Source organism: Callorhinchus milii, unplaced genomic scaffold (assembly GCF_018977255.1).
Source record: "Callorhinchus milii isolate IMCB2004 unplaced genomic scaffold, IMCB_Cmil_1.0 Scaffold5, whole genome shotgun sequence".
In the NCBI taxonomy this organism is placed as follows: domain Eukaryota; kingdom Metazoa; phylum Chordata; class Chondrichthyes; order Chimaeriformes; family Callorhinchidae; genus Callorhinchus; species Callorhinchus milii.
In genome coordinates, this window is record NW_024704746.1 from 4,220,524 (window position 1) to 4,246,294 (window position 25,771).

General features: G+C 46.6%; 4 protein-coding genes across 8 annotated transcripts; 1 reads left to right on the forward strand and 3 right to left on the reverse strand.

Annotated features, from left to right (window-relative positions):
- Positions 1-557: 557 nt before the first annotated feature.
- tmem59 (transmembrane protein 59) lies at positions 558-9,231 on the reverse strand. Its single transcript, NM_001292465.1, is given in 8 exon segments — positions 558-1,537; positions 1,990-2,107; positions 2,518-2,647; positions 3,283-3,364; positions 3,670-3,819; positions 4,943-5,037; positions 6,617-6,722; positions 9,027-9,231. Coding segments are annotated over 8 exon segments (1,026 nt in total). The 5' UTR covers positions 9,228-9,231; the 3' UTR covers positions 558-1,393.
- A 150-nt stretch (positions 9,232-9,381) lies between these two features.
- On the forward strand, positions 9,382-12,098 carry tceanc2 (transcription elongation factor A (SII) N-terminal and central domain containing 2). Its single transcript, XM_007908980.2, has 4 exons — positions 9,382-9,526; positions 10,324-10,465; positions 10,606-10,799; positions 11,459-12,098. Exons 1-4 carry the CDS (start codon positions 9,416-9,418, stop codon positions 11,645-11,647), a joined length of 636 nt encoding a protein of 211 aa, XP_007907171.1. The 5' UTR covers positions 9,382-9,415; the 3' UTR covers positions 11,648-12,098.
- On the reverse strand, positions 11,735-21,681 carry cdcp2 (CUB domain containing protein 2). The gene is made up of 7 exons (XM_007908979.2): positions 21,617-21,681; positions 19,352-19,448; positions 17,993-18,340; positions 16,526-16,867; positions 15,627-15,968; positions 14,791-14,969; positions 11,735-13,736 (listed from the first exon to the last, which is right to left on the reverse strand). The coding sequence occupies exons 2-7, from the start codon at positions 19,425-19,427 to the stop codon at positions 13,416-13,418; spliced, it is 1,608 nt and encodes a 535-aa protein (XP_007907170.1). The 5' UTR covers positions 19,428-19,448; positions 21,617-21,681; the 3' UTR covers positions 11,735-13,415.
- Positions 16,855-25,763, reverse strand: LOC103188839 (NADH-cytochrome b5 reductase-like). Of its 5 annotated transcripts, none has more exons than XM_007908977.2 (8): positions 25,582-25,763; positions 24,238-24,447; positions 23,959-24,116; positions 23,744-23,831; positions 23,367-23,471; positions 22,146-22,349; positions 21,617-21,820; positions 16,855-16,867 (listed from the first exon to the last, which is right to left on the reverse strand). In XM_007908977.2, the coding sequence occupies exons 2-7, from the start codon at positions 24,406-24,408 to the stop codon at positions 21,617-21,619; spliced, it is 930 nt and encodes a 309-aa protein (XP_007907168.1). In that variant the 5' UTR covers positions 24,409-24,447; positions 25,582-25,763; the 3' UTR covers positions 16,855-16,867. The 5 variants fall into 5 exon arrangements, with proteins under 5 accessions (XP_007907168.1, XP_007907167.1, XP_007907166.1 ...); XM_007908976.1 differs by lacking the exon at positions 16,855-16,867 and adding an exon at positions 18,279-18,340; XM_007908975.1 differs by lacking the exon at positions 16,855-16,867 and adding an exon at positions 19,410-19,448.
- Between the last annotated feature and the right edge of the window lie 8 nt (positions 25,764-25,771).

A 25,771-nucleotide genomic window follows, 5' to 3' on the forward strand; every position in this document is an offset into this window, starting at 1 on the left:
AGCAAACTGGATCACCACAAATACAGCTTTGGTGAAGAATTTATATGAGGTAAATAGGTTAGTTAATAATTATTATTATTGTAGATGTGCAAGATGGCAGGAGCCAGGCGGCGGGGAGAGAGTTTTACAGGAGTGTATCAGGTAGGGGGTGAAGAGGAGGCTAACATGTCTGAGAGACGAGTGAACAGCCATAATAATAATTCTTACATTTGACGCAGCGCCTTATCATGTCGTCGAGATGTCTCAAAGCGCTTCAAAGTTCTGGGTCCTCTTGCTTGCGAGGCGAGCACACTAACCACAATGCTACAGGACTCCACTTTAACCCTGAAAACTGACTTAATGAAAGCCATCCAGAAACCAAAACTAGGTCAAGGCCAGTGGGTTCATCAGCAATGGACAAATTGAGATTAACAGCAAATTCCACTCCCCATCAACTGAGATACACAAGAACAACTTGTTCGTACTTGGCCAAGGACCAGGTGACCCATTAATGAAACAGGCTTCTGTTCCTGTTCTATGTTCCTAATATAGAATAAACACATTTCACAACATTTGATAAAAGGTGATCAAACCCACATTTATTTTATTCCTTCAGCGAGAAAAAAAAAACACCCTCTTGGTCCACAAACCAAACCCACATCAGAAATCTTATACTAAGATCGAGAACAACACCGGACACAAGCAGCAGGCGGGAGAGGGCGACTGTACTGAGGGTGACAGTACTGTACATTGTCGTAGCACTGAAATAAACTCTTTAATGAGAGGAGAGACCTGCCGAAAAACAGGAGCTAGAGAGAGAGAGGCATTAATAAAAGGATCAGGACATTGTTTAAACCAACAGCCACATTGGGCTCTGCTTTTAGTGATGAGCTGCAGTTAACGTGGTTACACAGAGGATTGGTGCGCACGCACACATACCTACGTGTCCCCCAGTGAGACAGCACACAGGACATGTCAGAAACACCCACCACAGCGCTGACGGACACTGGTCAATAAAAGCCAGGAAATAAACTGGGGGAAAAAAAAAGTACTTCTTCTCAAATCTACTGTGGCGGTGGGAGATAAATGTGTCTCACGTCACGGGGTTCACAAAAAGGAAGAGCGAGAGCAACTGGTATAGCCAACTGTCTCCAGTTAATGATGATGTGGAGAATGTGCTGCTCAGGGAGAGGGAGAGCCAGACAGCCAGCTTCCTTTCCAGCCCAGACGAGCGACAAACAAGACACATCTAGAAGTTCAACTTAAAAATTATTTCCATTCCCCTATTTATACCCTGCACACAACAAAAATAAACCACAGGATTCTTGCAGGTTTGAAACTTTACCTCACCCGGATATTTGGCAAAACTATTAGTTAAGTTCAAAAATGCATCAAGTTCCGAGGTGAGGAGCCTTTACACAGGCGAGTGGCTCAGGCTGACTTTGGGGGGTAATGGCCCGGCCTCGTCTGAGGATTTGATGACAATTAGAGACGATGCTGGGTAGGGAGCAAGTTTCAGGTCGTTCATAAACTCCAGATCCCCGTAGATACTCAGCTTCTGCAACACAACAGTGTCAATGATCAAACTATTAAACAATTTAATATAACAAGTCTGATACCAATACAGCTGATGACTGAATAAGTGCTGGAAACAGGATATGAAACAACAGCTAGTGGTTAGCAATAATGTGTGGATGCCCAGTTACAGCAAGGAGAGGAGCTCAGAGCTGCGAGGGGGTTCAGCACAGGGCAGACAGGCAATGCCGGGGCCGAATGTACAGTTGTGAGGATGTCGTTTGTGCAACTTCCCCTCTGCCTGGCTCAGAGTCAGGCTCCAAGAAGCCGCATAGCCTGACGGCCACTGCGCAAGTGCAAGTTGTTGTTTGCACTGATAGGAGGTGGGGGGCAGGGTCTGCGGCGACGGGGTCTGCGGCGACGGGAGGCGGGGTCTGTGGCGACGGGAGGCGGGGCGGTTGAGGTTTGTGGTGATGGTCATGGCAGTTAGCTCACCTCAGCCGGGACATGCTGCTCCACAGCGGTGGCAGCGGTAGCACAGCAGATCCAGAGCAGCACCAGCACCGAGAGCACCAGCATGGTGGTCAGGATCCAGCGTGGAATCCCGGCGTTCCTGAAACAGCCATCGCAGCTCCTTACACCAGCTACCGTAACTAGCCATAACTCCTTACACCAGCCACCGTAACTAACCATAACTCTTTACACCAGCCACTATAACCATATAGCTGTTTGTCAGATCAGGGTATCAAGGAATATGGAGCAAAGGCCGGTAATTGGAGTTAAGGTACAGATCAGCCATGATCTTATAGCATGGCAGAACAGGCTCAAGGGGCTGAATGGCCTCTTTCTGTTTCTAAGCTCCCTCTCCTCGTCAATCCTCGCTCCCCCACCCCTCCACCCCCGATACCACACACTCAAACATGTTGTCACTCAGCGGCACCGAGGGTAAACAGTGGAGACAGATACAATCCCTGCTCACAACTACTTCTGGCTGCAATGGGTCAGGGAGAACAGGACATTTACCTGGACAAACACTCCAAGATGCTCTGACTTTCCTGTTCCAGTGCCAAGTCACTGTAAGAGCCGTCTTCATGCTCATGCCTGAAAGCTTTCTGTGTGTCGTCATAAATAGCCTTGGCTATGTGGTCTGCAACTGGAGAGAGAGAGAGAGAGTTAGAGGGAGTGTTGGGTGTAGCTGTCACACTACCGAGCTCAGGGACATTGCCATTAGCCTCGCACGGCTGGTGGTGTATCTCACTGCTCCTTTACGAGGCTATGTTTAATGAGAGGTGGGGAGGGCACAGAGAAGCAGGTGTACAGAGCAGCGAGCAACGAGGACGCTCGCCACGTTCAGCTGCTGCAGGAACTACTGTGTTATCTACAACACAGTCACTACATTTTACAGTATATCACATGACGCACTTCAAGACGTCCTGCTGACGTGAAAGGGCAGATATCAAATATCAAATGTAAGGGTTGGCTTTGTAACTGAGGCTCCATCAGGTGACCAGATAAAATGGATTGCGAACAAGGCGAGGTGTTTGGGGAGGGTAGAGCAATTACCTTTGTCAATGTTCATAAAGAGACAAATGGTTGAAGGGTCTTCAACCTAATCTCCCTTGTGACTGGCAAGTCTCCACACACTGAGACAAATCAGGGTACAGCATTCCTCATCGAGTCTTGTAATTTAATTAGACCACTCGCAAGCAATTATTCTATGAAGTGTTTTGAGATGTCTCGAAGACGTGATAAGGTGCTATATCAAATGCAAGTATTATTATTACTCACCTGATAATGCCTGGGAGATTTCCTTCCCACTGTCTGCTTGCAGCTCAAACTGAGGAACCATGAACTGGATGTCGGGCTCTGACTGGGTGGGAAAGGACAGGGTCTGTTAGTTGCACAGAAACACACAAGGTGAGAAGTGATGAGGGAAACCTCCCACAGAGAACTCTGTGCCCCAGCCCAGCGGAAGCAGAGCCAGGTCCCACCCTGTCCTCCCCAGACAGCCACTCTAAATAAATACACACACATACTAGAGAAGGGTGTGGCAGCGAGTGTGGTTAGGAGAACCGAGGCTCCTGAGTGAGACTCAACCCACAAACCCGGCCCCTGAACACAGTGCGCCACTAATAGCCCCAGGGACACAACGCCCGCATCCCGCAAGCACCTCACCTGGAACACCAGGACTTTGCCATCGTCTGTCTGGAGATAGAAGGTCCACGAGGTGAAGAAGCTCTGAGCGGAGTTCATTAAGTCGCTGCAGAAAGCCGACATCAGACTGACAGGGTACAGAAAGTGGATTTTTGGGACCATGGACAAGAGCTGTGGGGGAGAGGGGAGAGAGGTAGGGGTAGGGAAGAGAGGGGAACATGACAAGAGGAAAATATTCAATGGTTAAATAAACTATGCATGGTTCAATATTAGTTGAAAGCCATGAAGGGTTAGATTCCGAAACCAGGTCACACCCAACTTTATTTCCCTGTTCTTATCTTTGCTTTGTCTCCAATCTCATTCCTTCTCTTCGCTGCCTGCCCCCCACCTCCTAAGTCAGGCTGTCTTAAATCCACATGAGCGTGTGGGTTCAGAGACATGGCAGTGCTGCTCGCTCGCACACACACTGCCAGGCTGCTAACCGAAGCGTGTCTCAGGCAATGGAAAGGAGGCCAAAACCTCTGCCTTAGCACCAGATTGGGATCTTTGGACACACTTCAGCAGCAGCCTTTGACTGTTAAGGTGTAAAACTGAACGCCTCCTGTGCTGTAACCATCACCCCATTCGATCCTGAAACTCCAGGACTATTCACACATAAAGCCCTTCAACAACAACAACAAATCGTGGAGTCCTGTCGCTCTGTGGTTAGAGCACTCGCCTTGCAAGTGAGACACCCGGGCTCAATTCCAGGTAGGGAATTGGGTAAGTTTCCTTACTCCACACGCCTAATGACAATCCCTCCAAAAAATAATAATAATTGGTCATTTTCAATCCACGACTGTTTGTGGGACACTGCTGTGTGCAATTGGCTGCTGCGTTTCGCCCACAAATGTACGGTCAATTCACTTTGCAGCATATTCTGTGAAGTGCTTTGAGATGTCTAGAAGACGTGAAAAGCGCTGTATCAAATGCAAGATTAATATTATTAAATGACATTTACACAGCGCCTTTCACGTCTTGAGGAGGGGGTTGGGATCAGGAGGGGTGGAGGGCAGGGAGGGTGTGGGTAGGATGCTGAAGGCCCGATTGCTGATGGTAGGGCCGGCCGGGTGGGGAACATGGAACAGGTCGGATCCTGCTGAGCGGAGGGAGCGGACAGGTTGGTATGGAGTTAGCAGGTCACTGAGCTAGGAACCACAACAAAATTACATTTGAATAGCAAGGAGCAAGGCTGTGGAATGCTTTGAAGGCTTCAACCCGAAGGCTGTTTAGAGACATCTAAATCTTCACTTACAAGCTTCTGTTGCTGCTCAGCAAAGGGCAGTTGGTTGTCACAGCCGAAGTTACAGGCAAACTGCTCATCCTGCTGGGAGTACGCTTCAGCACATGCTGCAAGGAAAGAGATTGAAAACAGCGAGCAAACCGGCACACAGTAAACAATTCACACTGAAGAGAAAAGATAATCAGTGTCAAAGCAGTTTATAATCCCCCACTGGCTTCAATTACTGTGCAGCTACACATGGGGAGAGAGTTTTGTCACACAGTGGTTTTGTAATGTGCTTTATTAATCAGGGGAGATAAGTAGGCATGTGCACCTCTGATACCGCATCACCTGAGTGTGTGAGAGAGAGAGAGAGAGAGAGAGAGAGAGGAAAAACTGCATTCTGTTCCTCACTCAATGCTGCTAAAACAAGTTCTGGCTCTCACATCACCTGAGTGACTGTTGTGGATGGACAGACACCACTGCGGTCTGCACAGTGACCTACCAGGCTGTCGATTACTCAAATGTCCTCCTCACTGATCTCCGCTGCTCCACGATTCATGAAATTCAATTAATTCAAAACTCTGCTGCCCGCATTCTCACCCGCACTAAACTGCGTATCTCCATCACCAAATGTCATTTTGTTGTTATTGTTGTCCTTGTCAAACTCCATTGGCTCGACTTCAAGATCCTCACTCTTGTATTTATTTAAATCCCTTTTAGCCCTGGTACCCCCCATCACTCCAACCTGCTCTCTCCCTTCATTACTACCCGCTGCCTCAGCTCAACTGGCTCCGGCTTCCTCCGCCATTATATATATATATAATATATTATACATATTATATAACTATATAGATTTCTTATAATATATATTATGTATAAGCATTGGTGTTGTCCCTCGGACCCTCCACCCCACTATCCATAGCCTTGCTTTCAGCCACTACGCCCCGAAGCTGTGGAACTCTACCTCAATCCCTTCACCTTACCTCCTCCGCATTTTCAAGTCGCCTCCCCCATCCTCTGGCTTGGCATCTTGCTCCGTCACTATTAAGCGCTCCGAGATGCCATCCGGTATGAAGGGCACTATATAAATGCAAATTGTTGCTGTTGCACAGCGACCTGCCAGCCTGTACACTGAGCTGCCAGTCTGCACAGTGAGCTCCATAGTGGGAGGTGTAGCTCAGAGAGAGTCAGCCAGCAGAGGAGAGGCAAACATGGAAAGCAAAGAATAACTAACTCACAACCAAACACATCATCTGCGAGCCTTCAAACAAGCCATCAAACAACTGCCCCTTCCTGATGTGCGGCCACAGGTATCTACCATCAACAACTAGTCACACCCAATGCTACAGGGGGATTGCACTGCTTACATTCAGAACTTCGATTGGGCCAGTCAAATACACAATGCTGCTTTGTACCATAGTCAGTGCCACACAGTCCTACTCACTCACTCCACATCCACTGCTCCAACCCCGCCTGCAAGAGCCGTACCATCCATCTGTAAAGTCTCACTGGAAACTTGCCAGTAAACAATTCTGACACAGATTAAATACCTTAGGATTCTGGTTGATCTAGATTCTTGTCTAATATTCTGTCAGCACTCTTCAGTGTTGCTACCAATTATGTGTATGTGCGTTTGTGTCTGTGGTGGGAGCGGGATGTAGCCACAACACCCAAAAGAACACAGGAGACAGACACAGATCTTACCAGATTCACATTCCTTCCTGGTCCTGTTCAGATCACCGCCGTCGTCCACAAACTGACAGATGGAGAAAAGCCGGCAGCCTCTCTGGCAAGCGTACAGCTCCTCTTCCTGCAACCACATAGCACAGCTTACAACTTCCATCCCAAAGCCAACACTGGATTGTTCTTCAGTAAAAGCAACTTGTGAACGCACATTATCTCACTACAAGTAGTGCAGAAACCGCAACCCTCCAGGTGTCAAATCTAGGGATCATCTGTTCCCGAGTTTATGAGCCTGGAAGTTACATCAAGGATACATTCTGCAGACACATCTGATAGTGTTACATCTCTAAAGGGTTTGAAGTGCTCACTAAATGCTCCTTTCTGTTTTGCTATCAGTTGGCTAGTTCCTTGTAGATAGACATGCATGTTGCTTTATTGGATCTAATCTAAGCTACCCTCCTGTCATCTCTTCAGTGGCTCTGTGTGAATAAGAGCTCCTTGTCCCAGTGTCTGCGGTTTCTAAGCAGGAATGGCTGACAGTTTGCAATAATTTTGTGTTTATTTCACTTTTTAAAAAAAAACAGATTTGATTAGTCCCAGCACCTGCTTTTATGATGTTTTGGGATAAATTGTTTTCTATGAATGAAGCACAATTCGAAAAGAGGACATTTTTCCTGGTTTCCTGGACTTTACACTAAGCTCATACCTTGGAATAAATATCCACCCCATACTGCGCATCTTGTTGGTGGTAGCAAGCCTCAGGAATCAAATGGAGGTGACAGTTTAGGACTCGGTAGGTTTTGCAATTCTCAATGATGTGAAGAAAGATATATCATTCTCAGTGTACACTGAGTTAGTAAAGTCTGATTGAGGTATGGAGTTTCTGTATGGACAGAAATTGTCATTCTGGCGCAAACAAAATACCACTCAAACTCCTGGCCTGAAGAAACTTTAGTTGAATGGAGAAGTAAAGTCCGACAATGACAACTTGCATTTATATAGCGCCCTTGATGCTGGATGGTGTCTCAGAACGCTTAAAATACCCAGATGGTTACACACTGTACCTGACTCCGAGCACCAGGTCGACAACACAGTGTGACCGCATCAGAGGCTGGGAACCTAGACTGTCAGCAGGAATCCCATCCTCTCTCCTGGGGTTATACTGAACTAAACTGACAGCATTTCTGGCTACCACACTGTTACCTAAATTTAAGAGTAGCAATTAGTGGCTCAGCTCATTGTCAGCTGTGGACAAGCTGACATCACACTGACAGTGATGTCACCAAACAGTATAAAGTTTATTTAAACAAGCTTTTCAGTCACTAAATAGTGAACACTGAACCCGACCTAACACTTCAAATCTTATTGCCACCATCGCACAGACTTTCATCACATGAAATTTCGTACGTTTGTGATTGAACTTAAATATAGGGTAGATATGGCACGTGTGTCAGTTCAAAGATACGCAACATCTAACCCTGGAAACAACTGACTTCCACAGCAGAGAAAATGACATCACAAAACTCCTCATTCAGTCAAAAATACACAACTGTTGTTGCCTGGTGTGGTTGTGGGGGTTGGGGGGTAGGAGGGAATATTAAAGCTAAGTCATAAAAAGCAGAGCATTTAAACCAAACTACAATTTCACACATTATTCAAATCACAGTGACTTTTGAGTCACTCTCAAGGCGAGAAACTGTCATTATACTGTGGGTCTGGATGTCATGAAGCCACACAAACATTATACTAACATTTCTTCAAACCACACAGCTCCTGCTCTCTAAAAAAAATGTGGGCACTCAATGCACAACTGTTTGTGGAACATCATTGTGCACAATTGGCTGCCGCGTCTCACGCACAACATACGCTGCGAAGCGCTTTGAAACGTCTCGAAGATGTGATAAGGCGCTGTTTCAAATGATTGCCTTATTATTGTAAGCAGCTGTAAGCTTCACAGGACGGCAGCCGGATCCCGCTTTACTGCTGGTTCAAAGGCCAACAACCGCAACAGTTTGTCCCAACCGCATGAGAGCGCCTGACAGCGCCTGACAGCACAGGGGCGGAGGGAGGCGCAGCGCAGGCAACAGAACTTCAGCGATTTACACGAGAAGCCCGAGTCGCGGTGACGGACCGGGGTGTGTGTGTGTGTGTGTGTGTGGGGGCGGGGGGTGTGGGGGGGTGTGTGTGTGGGGGAGGACATTCGGTGGGTGTACGGCCGCGTCCGTCACCCCGACTGTTTGTATTCAAACCGTAAGCCTTGTTCCAGGGAGCTCCGGGAGCAAGGCCGCCAGACCCCGGGCCGCCGCCACCTCTTGCTAAGCCCCTGCCGGCGCTCAGCGAGCGAGCGAGCGACAGACAGACAGACAGACAGCTCGGTCTTCCCTCCGCCACCGCCCCGGCCTCCCCGGGCCGGATGGCGGCCCGCACCCACCTTGGGGTAGGTGTGCAGGCTGTAAGTCAGGCCGCAGGCTTTCTGACAGGAAGACGTGTCGCCCAGAACCGCGTCGAAAGCATCGGAAGCTGCCCCCGCGGCGGCCAAAACCGAGCAGAGAATCAAAGCCGCGGGCCCGAGCCCGACTCTGCCGCTGCTGCCTCCCGCCCTCGCCGCCATCTTCAGCTTGTTTGTTGTCATCTATCACCTTCGTGCGCATGCGTCCCCTCAAAACCCGCCGTCACGTGAGCCTCCCACCCAGAAACCGTTGCTGAGAATGCCGGGAGTTGTAGTTCACGCTTTCAGGGGGCGGGCGCCGCCACTGCCCATAATGCAGAGCGGCCGCGCCGCCCGTTCGTCAGTCGGTGCCGCCTGGGCCGGTGGGCGCTATGCGGCGGTTCCTGGTGAAGAGGCCGCAGCCTCCGGCTCAGCCCCCGGCCCAGGCCCAGGCCCCGCAGCGAGCCAAGGCCTACCGCCAGGCAACGCTCGAGTCGCTGAAGGTGAGGCCGCTGTGGTCGGGGACACCAGGAGGAGCCGCTCGTGAGAGAGAGAGCGTTACCGGGAGATACCGGTCCACCTGCACTGGCAGCAGCCCGACTGCACTCGGGGGCTTTGCCACTGCCCGTCCCCTGGCAGTGACTTAATGATGACAATGATAATATAATTATTATCATTCTTCATAATAATCCTTGCGTTTGATACACCGCCTTCCCTTCTCTTCGAGACGTCTCGAAACGCTTCACAGGATACACTGCAAAGTGGATTGACTGTATATTCTGTGGGTGAAGCGTAGCGGCCAATTGCGCACCACAGCGTCCCGCACACAGTCGTTGATTGAACGACCAAATTATTATTTTTTTTTACCCGGGTAACGCTGGCTCACCAACCCACGCTCACACAATGACGGACTGCGTACCACTGACATAGCCCACACCAGCCCCACCTCCTCCCCCCGAACCCTCATCATCTCCATTTCTCTTTCTTTACTGTTTATACACAATACAATTAATATTTAGGACTCAAATTGCTTTATCCCGAGTTTTCTCCTCAATGTCATCTCACCAGCAGCGAGTTCCACATTCTCACTACCCTCCAAAGAAGTTAGTTCCCCCTAAATATCCATATAGATCTGCTATCACATTGATGCCACATTCTGGCCCAGTAGAGAAAATTCCTGCTGTTTTGCTGCTATCTAATATTGGGTGTTCTGTGTACAGTCAGCAGCCTTCCTGTTGATGTCACGTCCTAAAGTACAGCATTTAGTGCTCAATACTAATGGTCTGATTTTCCCTGATAGAGAGTTGTGGTGATTGAAGACATTAAGAGATTCAAATCTATGTTGGAACTGCCTGGACAAACAAAGGAAGTGTTGCTGGAAGCGTTGTTGGAATTAAAGAAAAAAATTCCCTCCCGTGAAGTGCTGATCTCAACCAAGATAGGTAATGGTCTGAATGGTGCTTGATGACATGAAAGCAACTCGTGAACTGCTCCTATTTTGGTAGCAGTCAGCAACAAATACAGCAGCAGAGTTGATTTGGGTTGTGTTTACTATGGTCTGTGTCTGTGTGTTCATCCTCAGGGCACACTGTGAATAAGATGCGTAAAAATTCAGACCCAGAAGTAGCCAGTCTGGCATTGGATGTTTACACCATGTGGAAAACTTTCCTCGAAGAGAATGCAAACAAAGAATCCATAGAGGTACGAAGTGACACTACAAGTGAACTTCTTCGCAGGAATGCTCGGAAACTCTTAACTGAAGCCATGGAATTAGAGGTAAAAATAAGTGTAATTCAGCATTTTACAACATGATATTATCCTTTCCTGAAGCACCATCTTACAGAAGAGTATAAGACCATGTTATAAAACTCCTTCAGCTATCGGCTGGGTCAGTCTGCCACAGCTTGTATCACTTGCCTCCGAGTCAGAAGGTTGTAGGTTCAAGCCCTACGAAAGGGACTTGAGCTCACTGTCTAGGGTGACCAGCACAGTATTGGTGGGAGCACTGCTTTGTTGGATGTCTTTTGGATGAGACACTAAGCTAAGCTTCTGTCTGCCTGTTCAGGTGGATGCTAAGATCCTGCATTACTTATTACAAAAGGGTGAGGAGTTTCTCCCAATGTCCTGGCCTCCAGATATATCCATGGCAGTGCTTGAGGTCTTACTCTATGCAGATGGTCGTCATGTTTTCCTGCAGAAACAAACTCATAAAAGTGCTATAAATTGGAAGTTTTTTTTTCCTGAAGCTACAGTTCTATTTGAAGGAGAGACAGTTGGATTAAGTGCAAATGTAATATTTTTTACTGCATTCAAAGCAATTAAATAATAAGTTTCTGTTATATTTTTAACGTTAAATCCCTGCGATATGTTGTATTTGGCATTCAAAGAGCTGAAGCCCACTGGTGTAATTGTCAATCTATTTTCTTTTAAAAAAGAATGACCACCCTCTGGTTGACAGCATTGAGCGAGAGGTTTTCCATCAGGCTTCCCGTCTAATCAGCCTCTCGTACCGCCGTACAGTGCGAGCTCTTGTTTTCACTCTGAAGCACAAGCCTGAAATACGAGAGCAAGTTATCAGCGGCAGACACCCAGTAAGAGAACTCGTCAAAAGCCACAAGAAGTGAGGTGTTATTCACAGAATGTGAAGGTTTACAGGGACAACAGCTCAGCTCCTTTTTTTTAATTCCTGAAAGGATTGTAATGAAGCTAGATGTTTATAAATTTTTATAAATGTGCTGATGGTTACAACAGTACGTCAGTACTGATTGCAATTGGGTACAAAAGTTACAACGATTTCAGTGCAACAGAAACTTCTGGAAGAAAGGGGACCCGTCACTGATGCATTCACAACAGAGAAGTGAGAAAGCGTCATGACCAAGAATTCTAATATTCTGTGAACAGGAATCTATTTATGTTTGTAATCATTCTTCACATCACGCTGCCTGGAGCCTGAGCTGTGACATCTGGGGACTTGTGCGGTCTCAGGTGGATGCTGATTGAAGTTCATTGAATATCCATCAGATGGTGCTGCAGGTTGATGTGTTAAGCTGACGGCTGTTTTATATAACTTGACGGTTGACTTTTTTTAAAACTAAGTTTTGATCATTGCTCATTCTACAACAACTAGTGACTCTGCTTTGAACTTGAACACATTTCCCACTTCTGTTGTATAAAGCACAGAGGTTGGGACCTCCTCCTGACGTGAAAGACAGCATAAGACAAACATAATTTTGTATTGTATTTTGTATTGTAAACACTCACTGGTTTTCTTTCTCTCAGATGCTCTGTTTTGTTTAGAGATTGAGATAACACTTTGCAAGATGGACCAGTTGCAAATTAAGTTTACAATTTAAAACAACTTGTCCGGTTATTATGTACAAATTGATTCTGGATTTTCAAAAGTAATAATACTTGCATTTGATATAACGCCTTATCACGACTTTGAAGCGCTTCACAGAATACACTGTAAAGTGAATTGACTGTATTTTATATATAAAAGTAAAAATATTAAAGTGAGAACAGACATTTTCTGCATTGTGTGAGTGACACTGCGACAGGTAGAACCCTAGCAATGTACAACACATGAGAAGACCTCCTGTCCTGTCATCTGCCATGTAGTTACTGTTCCTCCAAGCAGCCCTGTATCCTAACTGACCCCAATACATGTAGTTGTGTTAATGCTGAGTTATGTCAAACATAGCAAAATCATTACTTTCAATTTGTAACACTGATCATGTTTCATGATAGAAATCCAGGAATGATTTCATAACTCAGGCTAAATGATAGACCATTAATCACACAGCCTAATTTGATATTCAAATAAGTTAAGGCTTCAGTCTACAAATATACCTACCTCACTGGGCTTTAGAGGATTTCAAAGACAAGATTAGTCAAGAACTACTGGTTGGTTTAAAAGCCTGTATTTGTGGAGAGAGGAGTTCCCACAATTTTGTAGCCTGGAAAGAGTGAGTTTGAGAGGAAATTGAGGTTTGAATACAATGCAATGTGGGGGGGGAGAAAGCATGTGGAAATTGTGAGGGTTAAGGAACATTTGGAGGAGCAATGAGAAGTTCCAAATAAGAGAGAAGAGGCCTGAGGTGAGGGAAGATCACCTATTGAACGAGCAGCTGTGTATTGTCTTGTATCTGTATGACAGGAAGGTGCCTTAAGAGCTTACGAGAACAGTATTCAAGACATGGATAAAATTGATGAAATATTTCTCAGTAAGAAGTCATGAGCTAAGTAGAGAGAAAACAGCACACAGACCAGTCATTCAGAGAAACTGGTGAGAAATAGTCACCGTCTGCTTTTCAGAATGACCTTACAGCTGTTTCACTTGATTGGTTGACACTCAAACATCAATGGAAGCTCGCGCTGTGGCCTGAGGGTCGGTTAGAGAAGGACAAGGCCTACGATGGCGATCAGCATCAGGATTCCAGCCAAGGCACAAATACTAATGAAGACCACATCGCTGGTATCCGGCACCCTGGAGACCTCGGGCCTGGCTGGTACCTGAGAGGTGCCGGGGTTTGGATCCAATGCGCTGACAGCCAGCTGCTGCAGCCGGTACAGCTCCGAATCTGGGATGATGTTATAAGAAGCTTCCTTCCTTTTCAGCTCACATTGAACCTCGTACTCCTGGGTGACTTTCTGCTCCCCGGCAGGAAAGTTTATATACAGAATGTTCACAAGGACCGTGGTGTTTCTCCTCCTCTGCAAAGACAACAACAGGGAGCCAGTTATATACACAAATACTCTCACACTGTGGACATTTTCGTAAGAAACTCCATTAGGCTCATCAATACACAGAAAAAGTGCTATATCAATACACAGAAAAAGTTCTGTATGAATACAGTACTCCCAGATCTCACAAAGAGACTTAAGTGTAATTGCAGAATATTCATCTACCTACTGACCATCTGACCAGCCAAAGGCCACGTGATCCATATTCCAACAGTATAGATTTGCAGTGAAACCACCACATAAGTGTATAAGCACAGGTTAGATGCTGAGCAAAGCTGCTACACTTCCCTATTGAACATTCCTCAGTAAGATGGATAGTTGCCTTCTTTGTGCCCCAATAATGTGGCAGTTGAAACCTCAGAAGTGGAGCTCACTCACACATCAGTGAGATGTGCTCACTTAACCATGGCAGATATCCTGTGGCCTTTCTGAACAACAATGCCATTTTGGTAACAATTTGTACCGAAAAGGAACTCATTCATGTCCTGTAGCCTCAAACTCAATGGGAAACTGGGTTACAAATGGCCCTAATCATATTTTATGTGGGACCCGTAGCCACTGCACAGTGAAGTTCATTCTGTCAGTGTTAAAAGGAAACTGAAACACATATAATTACATGGAATGATATGGCATAAAAACTAACCATCCCAACCAATCCATGCCCTATTTATATTCCACCCTCCTACATCCCTCTATTTAGTGTCAAGTGAGTTGAGATATCCTTGATGTGAAAGGCAGTATAGAAATGTAAATTGTATTGTGCAGCTGTATTCCCCTTACCTCATGTAAGTATCACTAGGCTAACTTAACTCTTCCCCCACATGGGTTTTTATAAAACTGCCTATTCCCTGATATTTGCAGATTGTTACCCTTCGTGTCTATTCCCTTAGGCACTTTACCATCTATAATGAAGTACATGTCACACTCTTTGTATAGTCTTAACACAGCAGAGTGACGACAGTGTACACAGTTTTATGGGGCTTGTTGTCTGCCTGAATTTAGTAATGTGTGCAGGTCTGGTTACCTGGGACTCTGTACCACAGGCGTCAAACCTGGAGCCAATCCTGTAGAGTGAGCCCAGCAGCTGCGCCATGCAGCTCGGCCTTCCCAAATACACGTCACTGCGAGTAAGCGTGGGCAGAGCGTGGACAGGAACCTGGATCTGGAAGTGGGTTCTTGTGCAGCTGATGTTCACAGGAATAACTGAAAATAAATGACCTCAATTATCACTTTTGTCTTTCATATTTTGCTATAGAACATCACTAAATTCGATGTGTCCACATTGATCGCTCGTGATTGTCGTGGGACATTGCTATACACTAACTGGCTACTGAGTTCGCACACAAATACAATCATTACTCTTTACAAGAATGTGTGAAGCACTTTGAAATGTTTGGACATAATCAGGCACTCTTATCAGGAATATAACCATGATTTGTCATTTTAAATTAAGATGCTGGCAGTAGCAACAGCATGTGGTGTAAAAGCAAATTACTCCAGGCTTCAGAGCTACCTCGCAGAGGTAATCAGCATTGTAAACAGGATATCAAAGCAAAACTTTCAGATAAACCAAGGCAAAACAGTGGACACAGGTTCAGGGTTTACATGAAGTTCAGGGCAGATACCATAGAGGAAATCAGGTTACCAGGAAGGTAACTTTACCAAAACCCATTATTTTGAACCCCATAATAATAATAATAATATAAACATCAGGTTTATTCTCAATTTTCTCTATTCTGCCCCAGTTTCTCTAGTCTCACTTCATAACTAGAGTTTGTCCTAATCCCTGGTATCATCCATGCGACATGTTTACAAACGGCTTAAAGCTGTAAAAGATAGGACATTAAGTGTTCTGCTTACCCCCGGCGTACGAGACGTGGAAGCCACGAGAAGCCGACTTCCTGTCAGCAGATAATACAAACAAGAGTCTGTTTCCACTGGACAGCAGTGAAGGTGGCTGGTCCTGCCCACACCACTTCCCCAGCAGCGTGTCTCCGTCGAAGATTGCCACAAAGTCATAGTCACAGGCGTCACTCAGGCTGTCCCGAGCCTCCAGCTCGAAGTGCAGGAATTGAACCTTAACCCTGTAGCCAGGGGGCTGCTGCACTGTCCAGTGGCAGTTGATGTTATTGGGGTAAATGTTTGGGTAGCGAGGACTCGAGAAGTTCCCAGTAATGGCCGTGAAGACTTGCTGACATTCACCTAGACAAACCATACAGACCAGCAACATTATAATAATAATAATCCTTGCATTTGATATGGCTCCTTATCACATCTTCGAGACATCTCAAAACGCGTTACAGAATATACTGTAAAGTAAATTTACTGTACAGTTTGTGGGTGAAACGCAGCGTCAATAGCTCACAATTGTGTCTCACAAACAGTCATGGATTCAGTGACCAAATTATTATTATTTCTTAAAGGATTATTACCCTAGAAAAGCGATCCGCCAATCAACTAACAACTGGGTACCTACTTATTGCTAAGTAAACAGATGCGTGTGAAGTAAGGAAACCTGCCCAATGTTTTGCCCTGCCCGGGAATCGAACCCAGGTCCTCTCGCTTGTGAGGTGAGTGCTCTAACCACAAAGTTACAGGACTCAACAAATATAGCAACTTTCATGTCAGGAGGGTGTCCAATTCTGTAATATCGCCTCCAAACTGCACACAGCTGGTACTGTCCTCAGTGAATTCACGATCAATGTGGAACAGGCTTTTATGACACTATTTCAAAAAACTATTTGTTTTATTTGCCTCACCTGAAAAATAAGATGCTTTGAAGCCCCGGCCACCGATGTTAAAGTCTGACTTAAAGACGAGCAGCAGCTGGTTGGTGCTGGAAACGATATCGGGGGGTTTGGTACCACCACAGAAATGGCCCAAGTGTCTGTGACTCACGCTGGGGCCGTCAAACAGAGACACGTAGTCGAAGCTACAGTCCTCACTTTTCTCCAGCTGGAAGTCGTAGAAGACGAGGCTGACCACGGTGCTGTTCGAGACTTGCATGACCCAGCGACACTCAGCATTGTTGGGGTAATTATCAGGGTATTGAGGACTGGAGAGAAGCCCGGAGAGACCTGTCAGCACTCCCCCACACACATCTGCAAAACACAACCACCTCATGATTCTCACAGACACGCGCACCCTGGAGTTTGTGTTCATTTGTGAGGAGTAAAGGACTGTACAGGACCATGTGTGACTATCGGGAAGGACAGGTCGGTGGGAAAACATAGAATTCAATCCCCCTCACGCAGGGTAGCGTCCCAGAGCGTTTGACATTGGCGGGGCACGATGCCAAGCAAGTAGCCTGTTGGTGACTCACATGCACCATACACCGGGGCATCTGTTACAAAGATACAGAGCACACAGATAGGATGGCAGTACTTCCCAAGACTCGAAACTGTTTCAGGGAGACTCCCAGGAATCCTGGAATCAGGAGCTCAGCAGATTTAATCTGGGTCTCTTCACTCCCCAGCCCCACATCAGCTGGCCATAATCCTGAATGTAATATAACGCAGTCCATAAGCCTAAACTCAGCAAGTCATAGAGAAGGTACAAAGATGAGACTAAACTTATACTGGGGATGAGAGGCTCAATTGTGAGAGAAACTGGGTCCGTTTTCACTAAATGAAAGTCATGAGACCTGACAGCTATCCATAGTTGATAAGTTGGGGTTTGATAATGTAAATGAGAGGAACTATTTCCACTGGTCAGTGAGCAGCTGGAGGACAGCAGTTTAACCTGATCACCAAAGACAAAGGATAGGTAAGGAGAAACTATTTACAGATGGTTATTAGGGCACGGAATGCCTGATCAAACACAACTGGATGAAGTAGAATCCTTAATAGGTTTTAAAAGGCAATTAGATTTAAAAATAAGAATCGATACATTTGATATAGTGCCTGATCATGTCTTCGATACGTCTCAAAGCACTTCAAAGGATACACTGTAAAGTGAATTGACTATATTTTGTGGGTGAAATGCGGCAGCCAATTGTGCACAGCAGTGTCCCACAAACAGTCATGGATTAACTTATTATTGATTATTAATTCTTGACTATTGTGTGAAAAAGAAAAAAAAGGGAATGGGAGGACAAGCAGTGGAGACTACACAGAGCTTTCTGAAAGCCGACACAGACATGATGGGCTAAATGGCTGCTTCCTGAACTATAAACCTCTATGATTCTAAACTAATAATCTGAAGGAAGAGAGCGCGTGGAGCAAAACCTTTGGAATATCTGGCCAAGAAGCCTCGACTTGCCACGTGTGAATCCGAGTGGAAGATGATGGACATGACGTGCCAGGACGAGGTGAAGTAAGGTGGGGAAACATCCCCACAGAACGTGCCCAAGAGGTTCCCTCGGTCCTCGGCCTCTCCGTTATAGATCTGGATATAATCATATTCACATCGATCGTGAAACTCCAGGTCAAAGTGCTGGAAGGTGAGGAGGATGGAGGAGCCTTCTGTCACCACAATCAGCCAGGTACATTCGATGTCGTAGGGGTAATATCCCGGAAAGTTAGGGCTGGAGAAATTACCATCTGCCGCAGACAGGATGCCACCACATTTAACCCCTAGTGTAAACAATTCAAAACCTCAATTCAGACATTTTATAATAAATCTGGCATTTGATACAGTACCTGTAATCCTAAAATAATTCAAAGCACTTTCTGAGGTAATCGCTATCGAGTGTGGTACCTCCAACAATTATAAATCCTTACATTTCATGTGGCGCCTTTAATAATAATAATCCTTGCATTTGATGCAGCGCCTTGTCACATCTTCGAGACATCTTAAAGCGTTTCACAGAATATATTGTAAAGTGAATTGACTGTATATTTTGCGGACGAAACCTGGCAGCGAATTGCGTACAGCAGTGTCCCGCAAACAATTGTGGATTGAGTGACCAAATTATTATTTTTATTAAAACGATTATTACGCCCAGAAAAGCAATCTGTCAATCAACTAACAAGTGGGTTCCTATTTACTGCTAGGAAACTTGCCTAACATTTCAACCTGCCCGGGAATCGAACCCAGGTGTTCGCGCTTGCGTTTCATGTGGGGATAATGTCTCAAAGTGCTTGACAGTATATCGTGTCAAGTAAGGATGACCATGTATTTTGTGGCAGCCAATTCATTTCTACATGGCTGAGTCAGCCTGTAGCTATTTCTCTAATGGAACAATGTGCAAACACAGCAATAATGTCAGGCAGAAATAGCTACCAGCTACCCATTTGATTTCTCTCCAGCTTCCTCTGACATAACGTATCTCTAAATCTAATAACCCTGAATCTCTTTGTTTGCTGATAAATTGAGCATTTGCTAATAATACTCTCTACATCTAGCCACCTTCATACAGAGAGCAGGCATTTCCTCAGCACAATGAGCTGCTCACTCACCACGCGGGGAGACTGCCACAGAGAACACTTGGTATTTCTGCTAATCCTGTGCTGAATGAAGGTTGTGTTAACAACATCAACGCAGGATTTTTAATTCAGCATTAAAAGGCGAAACATTCAGCAAACACGAGGAAGGAAAAGTTCTATTCATTGCAGTGGACGCAGCATTAGATAAAAGCCTCTTACCTGGTCTGGCCAATGCTTTACAGACAGTCCACAGCAAAAGCGCTCTCAAAGCAGCGCACCCTGCACAAGTTTGCATCGCTCTGTTATGTGTTAATGACTGGGAAAACCCAGGCAGGAAAAGAAGATTTGACGTTATTTTAGCAGGAAGATAGGAAGCAGAGCACACTGCGCTCACTGTCGAATTAATCGTGACATCAATTATTCAGCGCAGGTTTGAATTAGGAACTTGATCTGGCGCTTGCTTCCTTCAATAAATTTTAATGGGTGGATCCAGTGTCTTTCTTGTAATCTACGGCTGCAACATGGACTTAAATATTTCCTTTGCTCAAATCCCAAACATTACCGTGTGAATGTAGCGCTGGCGAGGTTAATTCATTACTTCACGAAGAATTCAGTATTGTTGATTCCCCCAGTCTCATGGTTGTTTGTCAAGTTAAACCAACGGGTAGAGAAGCTGAAAGGCTTTGAGATGCTTGCAGAGGGAAGCCTTTATCACAATAGTAACCCTGACTTCTGATACAGCAACTTATCACATTGAAACGTCCGGAAGCGCTCCAGAGATACCTGCTGTCAGGTGCGTTCAAAGCCAAACACTTTGTGTATGGCAAGGTTCCACAAACAGCTGTGAAGTGAATGATAGATTAATCCTGAAGGATTGTTCATCAGGACGATCCTTCTCTTTTCCAACAGTGTTGTGAGATCCTGAACACACCTGAATACATGTACACACCAGCCACTCTGTCCACGCTTAGACTCAGAAGTAACTTTTCAACTCAATGCTTTATTTATTTTTGTTTAATTTATGATGAGATTTACAAAAGCTGCCAAAAATAGCTATGAGAACCTCCAGAGACACAATTCGAGGTCGATTTCAGGAACATCAGAGCAAAAAAGCCTTTTAGTGGTTTGAAATTTATCCCAGATCTGGCTCAGAGCTCGCTATTATACACATCAACAATTCCATCAGCAAAATACACAGTCGATTCACTTTACAATTTATTCTGTGAAGCGCATGGAGACGTCTCAACAATGTGATAAGGTGCTGTCTCAAATGCAAGGATTATTATTATGATGGCATGATGTCTGAACAATTAATACACTCAGAAAAACTGAAAGTGTCAATAATGGCGTGATGGGAGAGATGTGAGCTGGGGCACAGCTGAAGAGGATGGTGCAGTGAAGAGTTTACACAATTGCATGTGAGGAGCAACATAGATGTCTTCAGCCCCTTGTCGGCACACACCCCACGTAAATCCTTTACTCCCCTCAGGTGTTTATTTTGCTGACTAAACCTAAGAGCGACGAGAGACTGAGCAAAGACCGGCCTCGGAGAAACAGCTAATAATATCCCCCGTTTACACTAATGATTTATTGTACTCAGGAAATGTTTCTGTGGAAATGCTGAGACATTATCCTGAGGGGAGACAGAGAGAAAAGCACCCACGTGCGGTGCAGTCTCTCCACTGATCCAGTAATTGATCGATCCTGTAACTGAATCTAATGACCACACCCTGGCAACCAGCACTTGTGTGTGTCCTATATTCAGAAATGACTGAGATCGGTCGTGAATATCAGCCTCACGAGATCAGCCATGCCTTCCAGGTTGCAACAACTACTTACATTCATGTAGCGCCGTTCACGCGGAGTAGCGTCCTGAGCGCTAAAGGTTACTGTGTACACGGTCCGAGGATATTCTTTTTTCTGCCCAGATGAGGGAAATCAGTAAAGTCTCCAAAGCCACTGACTATCCCAGAGACAGCAGGCAGTAACCCAAGGCCACACTTTTGGCCATCTTCCTGCCCCACCCTATCTTCAGCTCCCAACCTGGATGCCTGGCCATTAACCTGAAGAGCTTTGAGATGTCCTCCCAACATGAAAGGTGCCGTATAAACATAGACTGTGTATTGCATAGCATTGTAATCTGCTAACGTTGCATTTGCAGGTATTGCAATGAAATAACTCCATCTGTGGACAGCCCCGCCACACACATAGCCCCCCACACACACACAGCCCCCACCACACATACACACACATACAATTTATGCTGCCCCTGAACCCCTTGGCTGTGTTGGGGTCTTGGCAAAAAGATACGAGGCTTCAACTTGCACCTTGGCCCGTCTGCCACAAGGCATTTCCTTCATCCCCGGTCAGCACAGCAGCCAGACTGGGGATGGTGGGCGCCCGTCAACCACAGAGCCTTTGTGTTGGGGCAGCGCTGTTACAGATGAGTTTGCACTCACTCTGTAGCTGTGAGGCTGGAATTACCTAAAACATGAAGTAACGGTCCTCCGAAAAGCCGAGGCGTTGAAGGTAGTTGATGACATCTTTGCAGAACATTACAGAACCGCAGATGACCATGAAGGGTTCCCGTCGGCAGCCAGTTACACACCTGCTGATGGTTTCTATGTCCAGCCGGCCACACTGAACCTTCTCCCGGTAACTCCAGGGCACAGTCTCAGGCGCCATCTCCTAAGCACAAGTTTAAAATATATCAGTGTAAACATCAGAGATGCTTTTAAGCTGAACAAGAAGCATTGAGCTCCACCAGATTAGTCTCTTTGCTTATAAGTAACTGTTGCAAGTCAGGAGAACTTTTCGACTGACTCCAGAGGCAGGAGCGGACTGGGGTCTGGTGAGGATGGTTCTAGTGTGTGGAGCCTGGTGAGGATGGTTATGGTATGAAGTGGATCTTGTAAAGTGGTTCATCTTGTGTGCAAGGTGCTGGACACTTACAAGCTGCTCAGATACAAGGTTGTCTTTAGGGCCTTTTCTGAGCCTCACACTGATAGCTCACCTCGCTCAAGACAAACTGTGTCCTTATGTTCCAGTAGGCCGCCAGCTCCTGCAGGCGCGGCTTCAGGTAAACCTCGGGGAATGTGCGGCAGCAGCACACCACATCCACAAAGGTCTCATCCTCCTCATTGTCCACGATGGACTGAAGCAGGGGCAACATTGGTGTCACCCCAGTGCCTGAGGCCAGGAGCAGCAGCTGCTCGTACTTCAGGGAACAAAACACAGAGCATCTATCAGCCCCCAAGGCAACAAGCAAACAATAATCCTGTCCTTCTTATAGCACAACTTCAAAAAGTCCCAAACCACTTCATAGGCAATTGTTACCATCTTCTTAAAGTAATACTAATAATCCTTGCATTTGATATGGCGCCTTATCATGTCTTTTAGACGTCTCAAAGTGCTTCACAGAAAATACTGTAAAGTGAATTGAATGTATGTTTGGTGGGCGAAACGCGGCAGCTAAATTATTATTCTTTTCTGGAAGGGATTATTATCCTCAGAAAAGTGATCCACCAATCAATTAACAACCAGGTTCCTATTTACTGCTAGGTAAACTGAGGTGTGTGGAGTATTGAAACACGCCCAACATTTCGCCCTGCCCGGGAATCGTACCCAGGTCTTCTCACTTGCTAAAAGACTCCACGGGACTCTAAGTGGGGAGAAAAGCGGGGCTTGCTTGGAGTTGAGCTGTTAGTAACGTCACATTTGAGTCTACCCTCTGTGACAGTCTCTCGTCCAGTTCCTGAGCTAAGCGGCTCTGCAGTATTCCAGCGCAGTGCTGATGACAGTCCAGTCCTTTGGCAGAACCTGGAAGGGCAGACCAGTCACTGGGATCAAGGAATCCTTCCACTCAGCTCCTTCCTGACCTGCACCTAAAACGCTTCAGAAGTAAGTAAACAAGGTGGATTCCTCCTTTTTTCTAAAAGATCTTTAATGACCACAACAATAAACAGATGGGACTTAGGTTTAACATCACATTCAAAGCATGGTCCGTAACCCTACGCTCTGACAATGCAGCGCTCCCCACTACTGCACTGCATTGTCAGTCACTGGGACTTTAAAGTTCCCCAATAGAGCTTGAGCCCACAACCTTCTGCCCCAGTGGTGAGGTTTGTATGACTGAGCCAGGCTGGCAGCTGCCTATTTGACCCTGACAGTCAGGCACAGCAGGAAGCAAGTAATTGCTCCTCATTATGATCTGAACACAAGCAGGAGAACGGACCTGATTTGGTTTGTAGGGAAATCCACCGAATGGGCCGCGCCATTGCACAGTCGTCCCTTCCTTCCAGGTCCTCACATACTGCGACATCAGCCCCTCCTCGTACAGCTGAAGGACAAAAGGTGATTATGATTTAACAGAATCTGCCGCAGCGAGCACTCAGTCAACAACAACATCATCATCTTGCATTTGCACAGCGCATTTCATACAGGGCAGCATCTTGGCACTCTTAACACTGGCGGAGCCTGACTCCGAGCCGGGGGGAGGGAGGAGGTGACCGTAAGCACTGTCTCGAAGAGGAAGGTCTTCAGTCGTGATCTAAATGAGGCGAAGGAGAGGGCATGGCGGAGGGATTGGGGGAGAGAGTCACAGCTTCCTACCTTTATGAGAACTTCAAAGTAACCTTCAGCATGGAGTGGGCTGACTGGGGTGTAGGCTCTCTGAATCTCCAGATCGTTCACCGTTCCCCTGCCAGAAAATCAGAGACAGGTCTGACAGGTATGGGTTAAATATTCACTGTCTTAGCACCTCAAGTGCTAGCTCTGCATTGACCACAGTACAATGTGCTTCCCCACATTCAGCTCCAAAAACTGACCTCAGTACAATGTGCTGCCCCACACTCAGCCCCAGGCGGCGGCCTATGGGTAGCTGTAACCTGTACAGTGAAGTATCCACTGTTTGCTGTTCCACCCTCACCACCTGGAAGCTGCTCCATCGCTCGGCTCCGATCACCTGCACTGGGTCAGACTCTGCCTGGCGTCAAACACAAAACAACATGTTCTTGACTCAACAATAGTTATTTAAATAGCATCCTCTCGGCAGGGTAGCGTCTCAGTGGCTTCCCTCATCCGCTCACTCCAATACGCACGCTCACCTCACTCTCGCCAGTGAGTTGCTCACGATCATCACATGCCTTTGCATGCTCCCATCGCTCCAGCTGCCGGGCGTAAATATCAAAGACACACGGTTTGCAGCCGCTGCCACAGCATTGGCCAGGTAACGGCTCCTGGGGGCGAAGGGACTCCCAGTCATCAGCCATCACCATCCTGCTGAACAGCACACAAACACATCAGCCATCACCAACCTGTTGAAAACCACACAAACACACACTGTTGGATATCCTCTGCAAATTTCCCGCAGTTACAGTGTACCCCAAACCAAAGCTTCGACTACAAGTTTTGGGAGAAAGCCTTTCACTTTGTTTTCCTGTCTTCAAAACCCTTCCATCAAATATAAGGATAATTATATATTGCACGCTTAAATGCTATCATAATCCTTAACTTTGATATAGCACCTCTCACTTTGCAGGATATACTGCAAAGTGGAGTGACTATATTTTGTAGGGAATTGGGGAAGTCTTCATATTCCCCATCCTATCTAATATAATATCATTATTATCCTATCATTATTATCCTATCTGGGACGCTACTCTGCGTGAGGGGCACTAGGGGCAAGTTGTTGTTGTCCCACCATCAGCAAGAGTGCTTTCAGCCTCTGCCCCTGCTCTCTGGAATTCTATCCTGGAGTCCCTCCCTCTGACTTACCCCCATCCTCACCTTATTAAATGTCCATCTCAAGACTTGCCTCCTTGAACGTCCCTTGATCGTCTTTCCCCCCCACCCTCCCGCCCATCACTTCTTAGCTACCACCCCCAGCTCGGGTGCCAAGACCTCCTGGCGTGAGCAGTATTGCACCAATGTAATTTTGCAGGCAAAACCCTTCGTCCTCTCTTCACTGATTCCCATTATCTCTGCGTAGAGTTTGGTGAAATTCATCCGACGTGAAAGCTACAGTTGTTCCGATCAGTTTTGGTCCTTCCCACCCCTTCTCCCTTGGGTGTGTTGACACCTGCTCGAGGGGATGGTCTCACCGACAGACTCTGCCCTGCTCAGGGTCGCAGAGGTCTGCCGTGGGAGCGCACGGCAGGTCCTGCCCGCTCACCCGTCAAAAGCGACTAAAAAAAAAAGCACGGAGCCGGCTGGCGATTTTATTTCAACTTTGCTTTTTCGGGGCGGTTTGCGGGACACCGCGGTGCGCAATTGGCTGTCACGTTTCGCTGCAGAAAACAGGCAGTCACTCCACTTTGCGGTATAGCCTGTGAAGCGTATTGACCGTCTGACCGCCCTGACCAGGCGCTGCATCCAATGTCAGGATTATTACAATTAAAGATGAAATCCAACCCTGTAATATCCTGTGGCAACAGGACCGACAGCCTCACCTGCCAGGGTTTGCCCTCCTGGCGCTGAGCTCAGCTTCACATGCACGTCAACGAGGTGACGAGCGTCCGGCCTGGGCTTGGCCCGGTCCCTGGCTATCCCGCGGTCTGGGCCTGTCCCCGCGGTGTCGGTGCTGTTGTCCCGGTGTTTCCCTGTCCTGAGTGGGTGGCTCAAGGAGCTGCAGCTTCTGTC

Coding starts and splice junctions, on each gene's coding strand:
- tceanc2 (XM_007908980.2), top strand. CDS start 9,416: ATGCGGCGGTTCCTGGTGAAGAGGCCGCAGCCTCCGGCTCAGCCCCCG. Junction 9,527..10,323: donor CAACGCTCGAGTCGCTGAAG/GTGAGGCCGCTG, acceptor TTTCCCTGATAG/AGAGTTGTGGTGATTGAAGA. Junction 10,800..11,458: donor CTGAAGCCATGGAATTAGAG/GTAAAAATAAGT, acceptor CTTTTAAAAAAG/AATGACCACCCTCTGGTTGA.
- LOC103188839 (XM_007908974.2), bottom strand. CDS start 24,408: ATGGTGATGGCTGATGACTGGGAGTCCCTTCGCCCCCAGGAGCCGTTA. Junction 22,350..23,366: donor TTCCCTACAAACCAAATCAG/GTCCGTTCTCCT, acceptor TGTTCCCTGAAG/TACGAGCAGCTGCTGCTCCT. Junction 20,644..21,740: donor GACATAGAAACCATCAGCAG/GTGTGTAACTGG, acceptor CGTCGCTCTTAG/GTTTAGTCAGCAAAATAAAC.
- cdcp2 (XM_007908979.2), bottom strand. CDS start 19,427: ATGCAAACTTGTGCAGGGTGCGCTGCTTTGAGAGCGCTTTTGCTGTGG. Junction 16,868..17,992: donor CTTGGCCAGATATTCCAAAG/GTTTTGCTCCAC, acceptor TGTGTTTTGCAG/ATGTGTGTGGGGGAGTGCTG. Junction 15,969..16,525: donor CAAAGCATCTTATTTTTCAG/GTGAGGCAAATA, acceptor TGGTTTGTCTAG/GTGAATGTCAGCAAGTCTTC.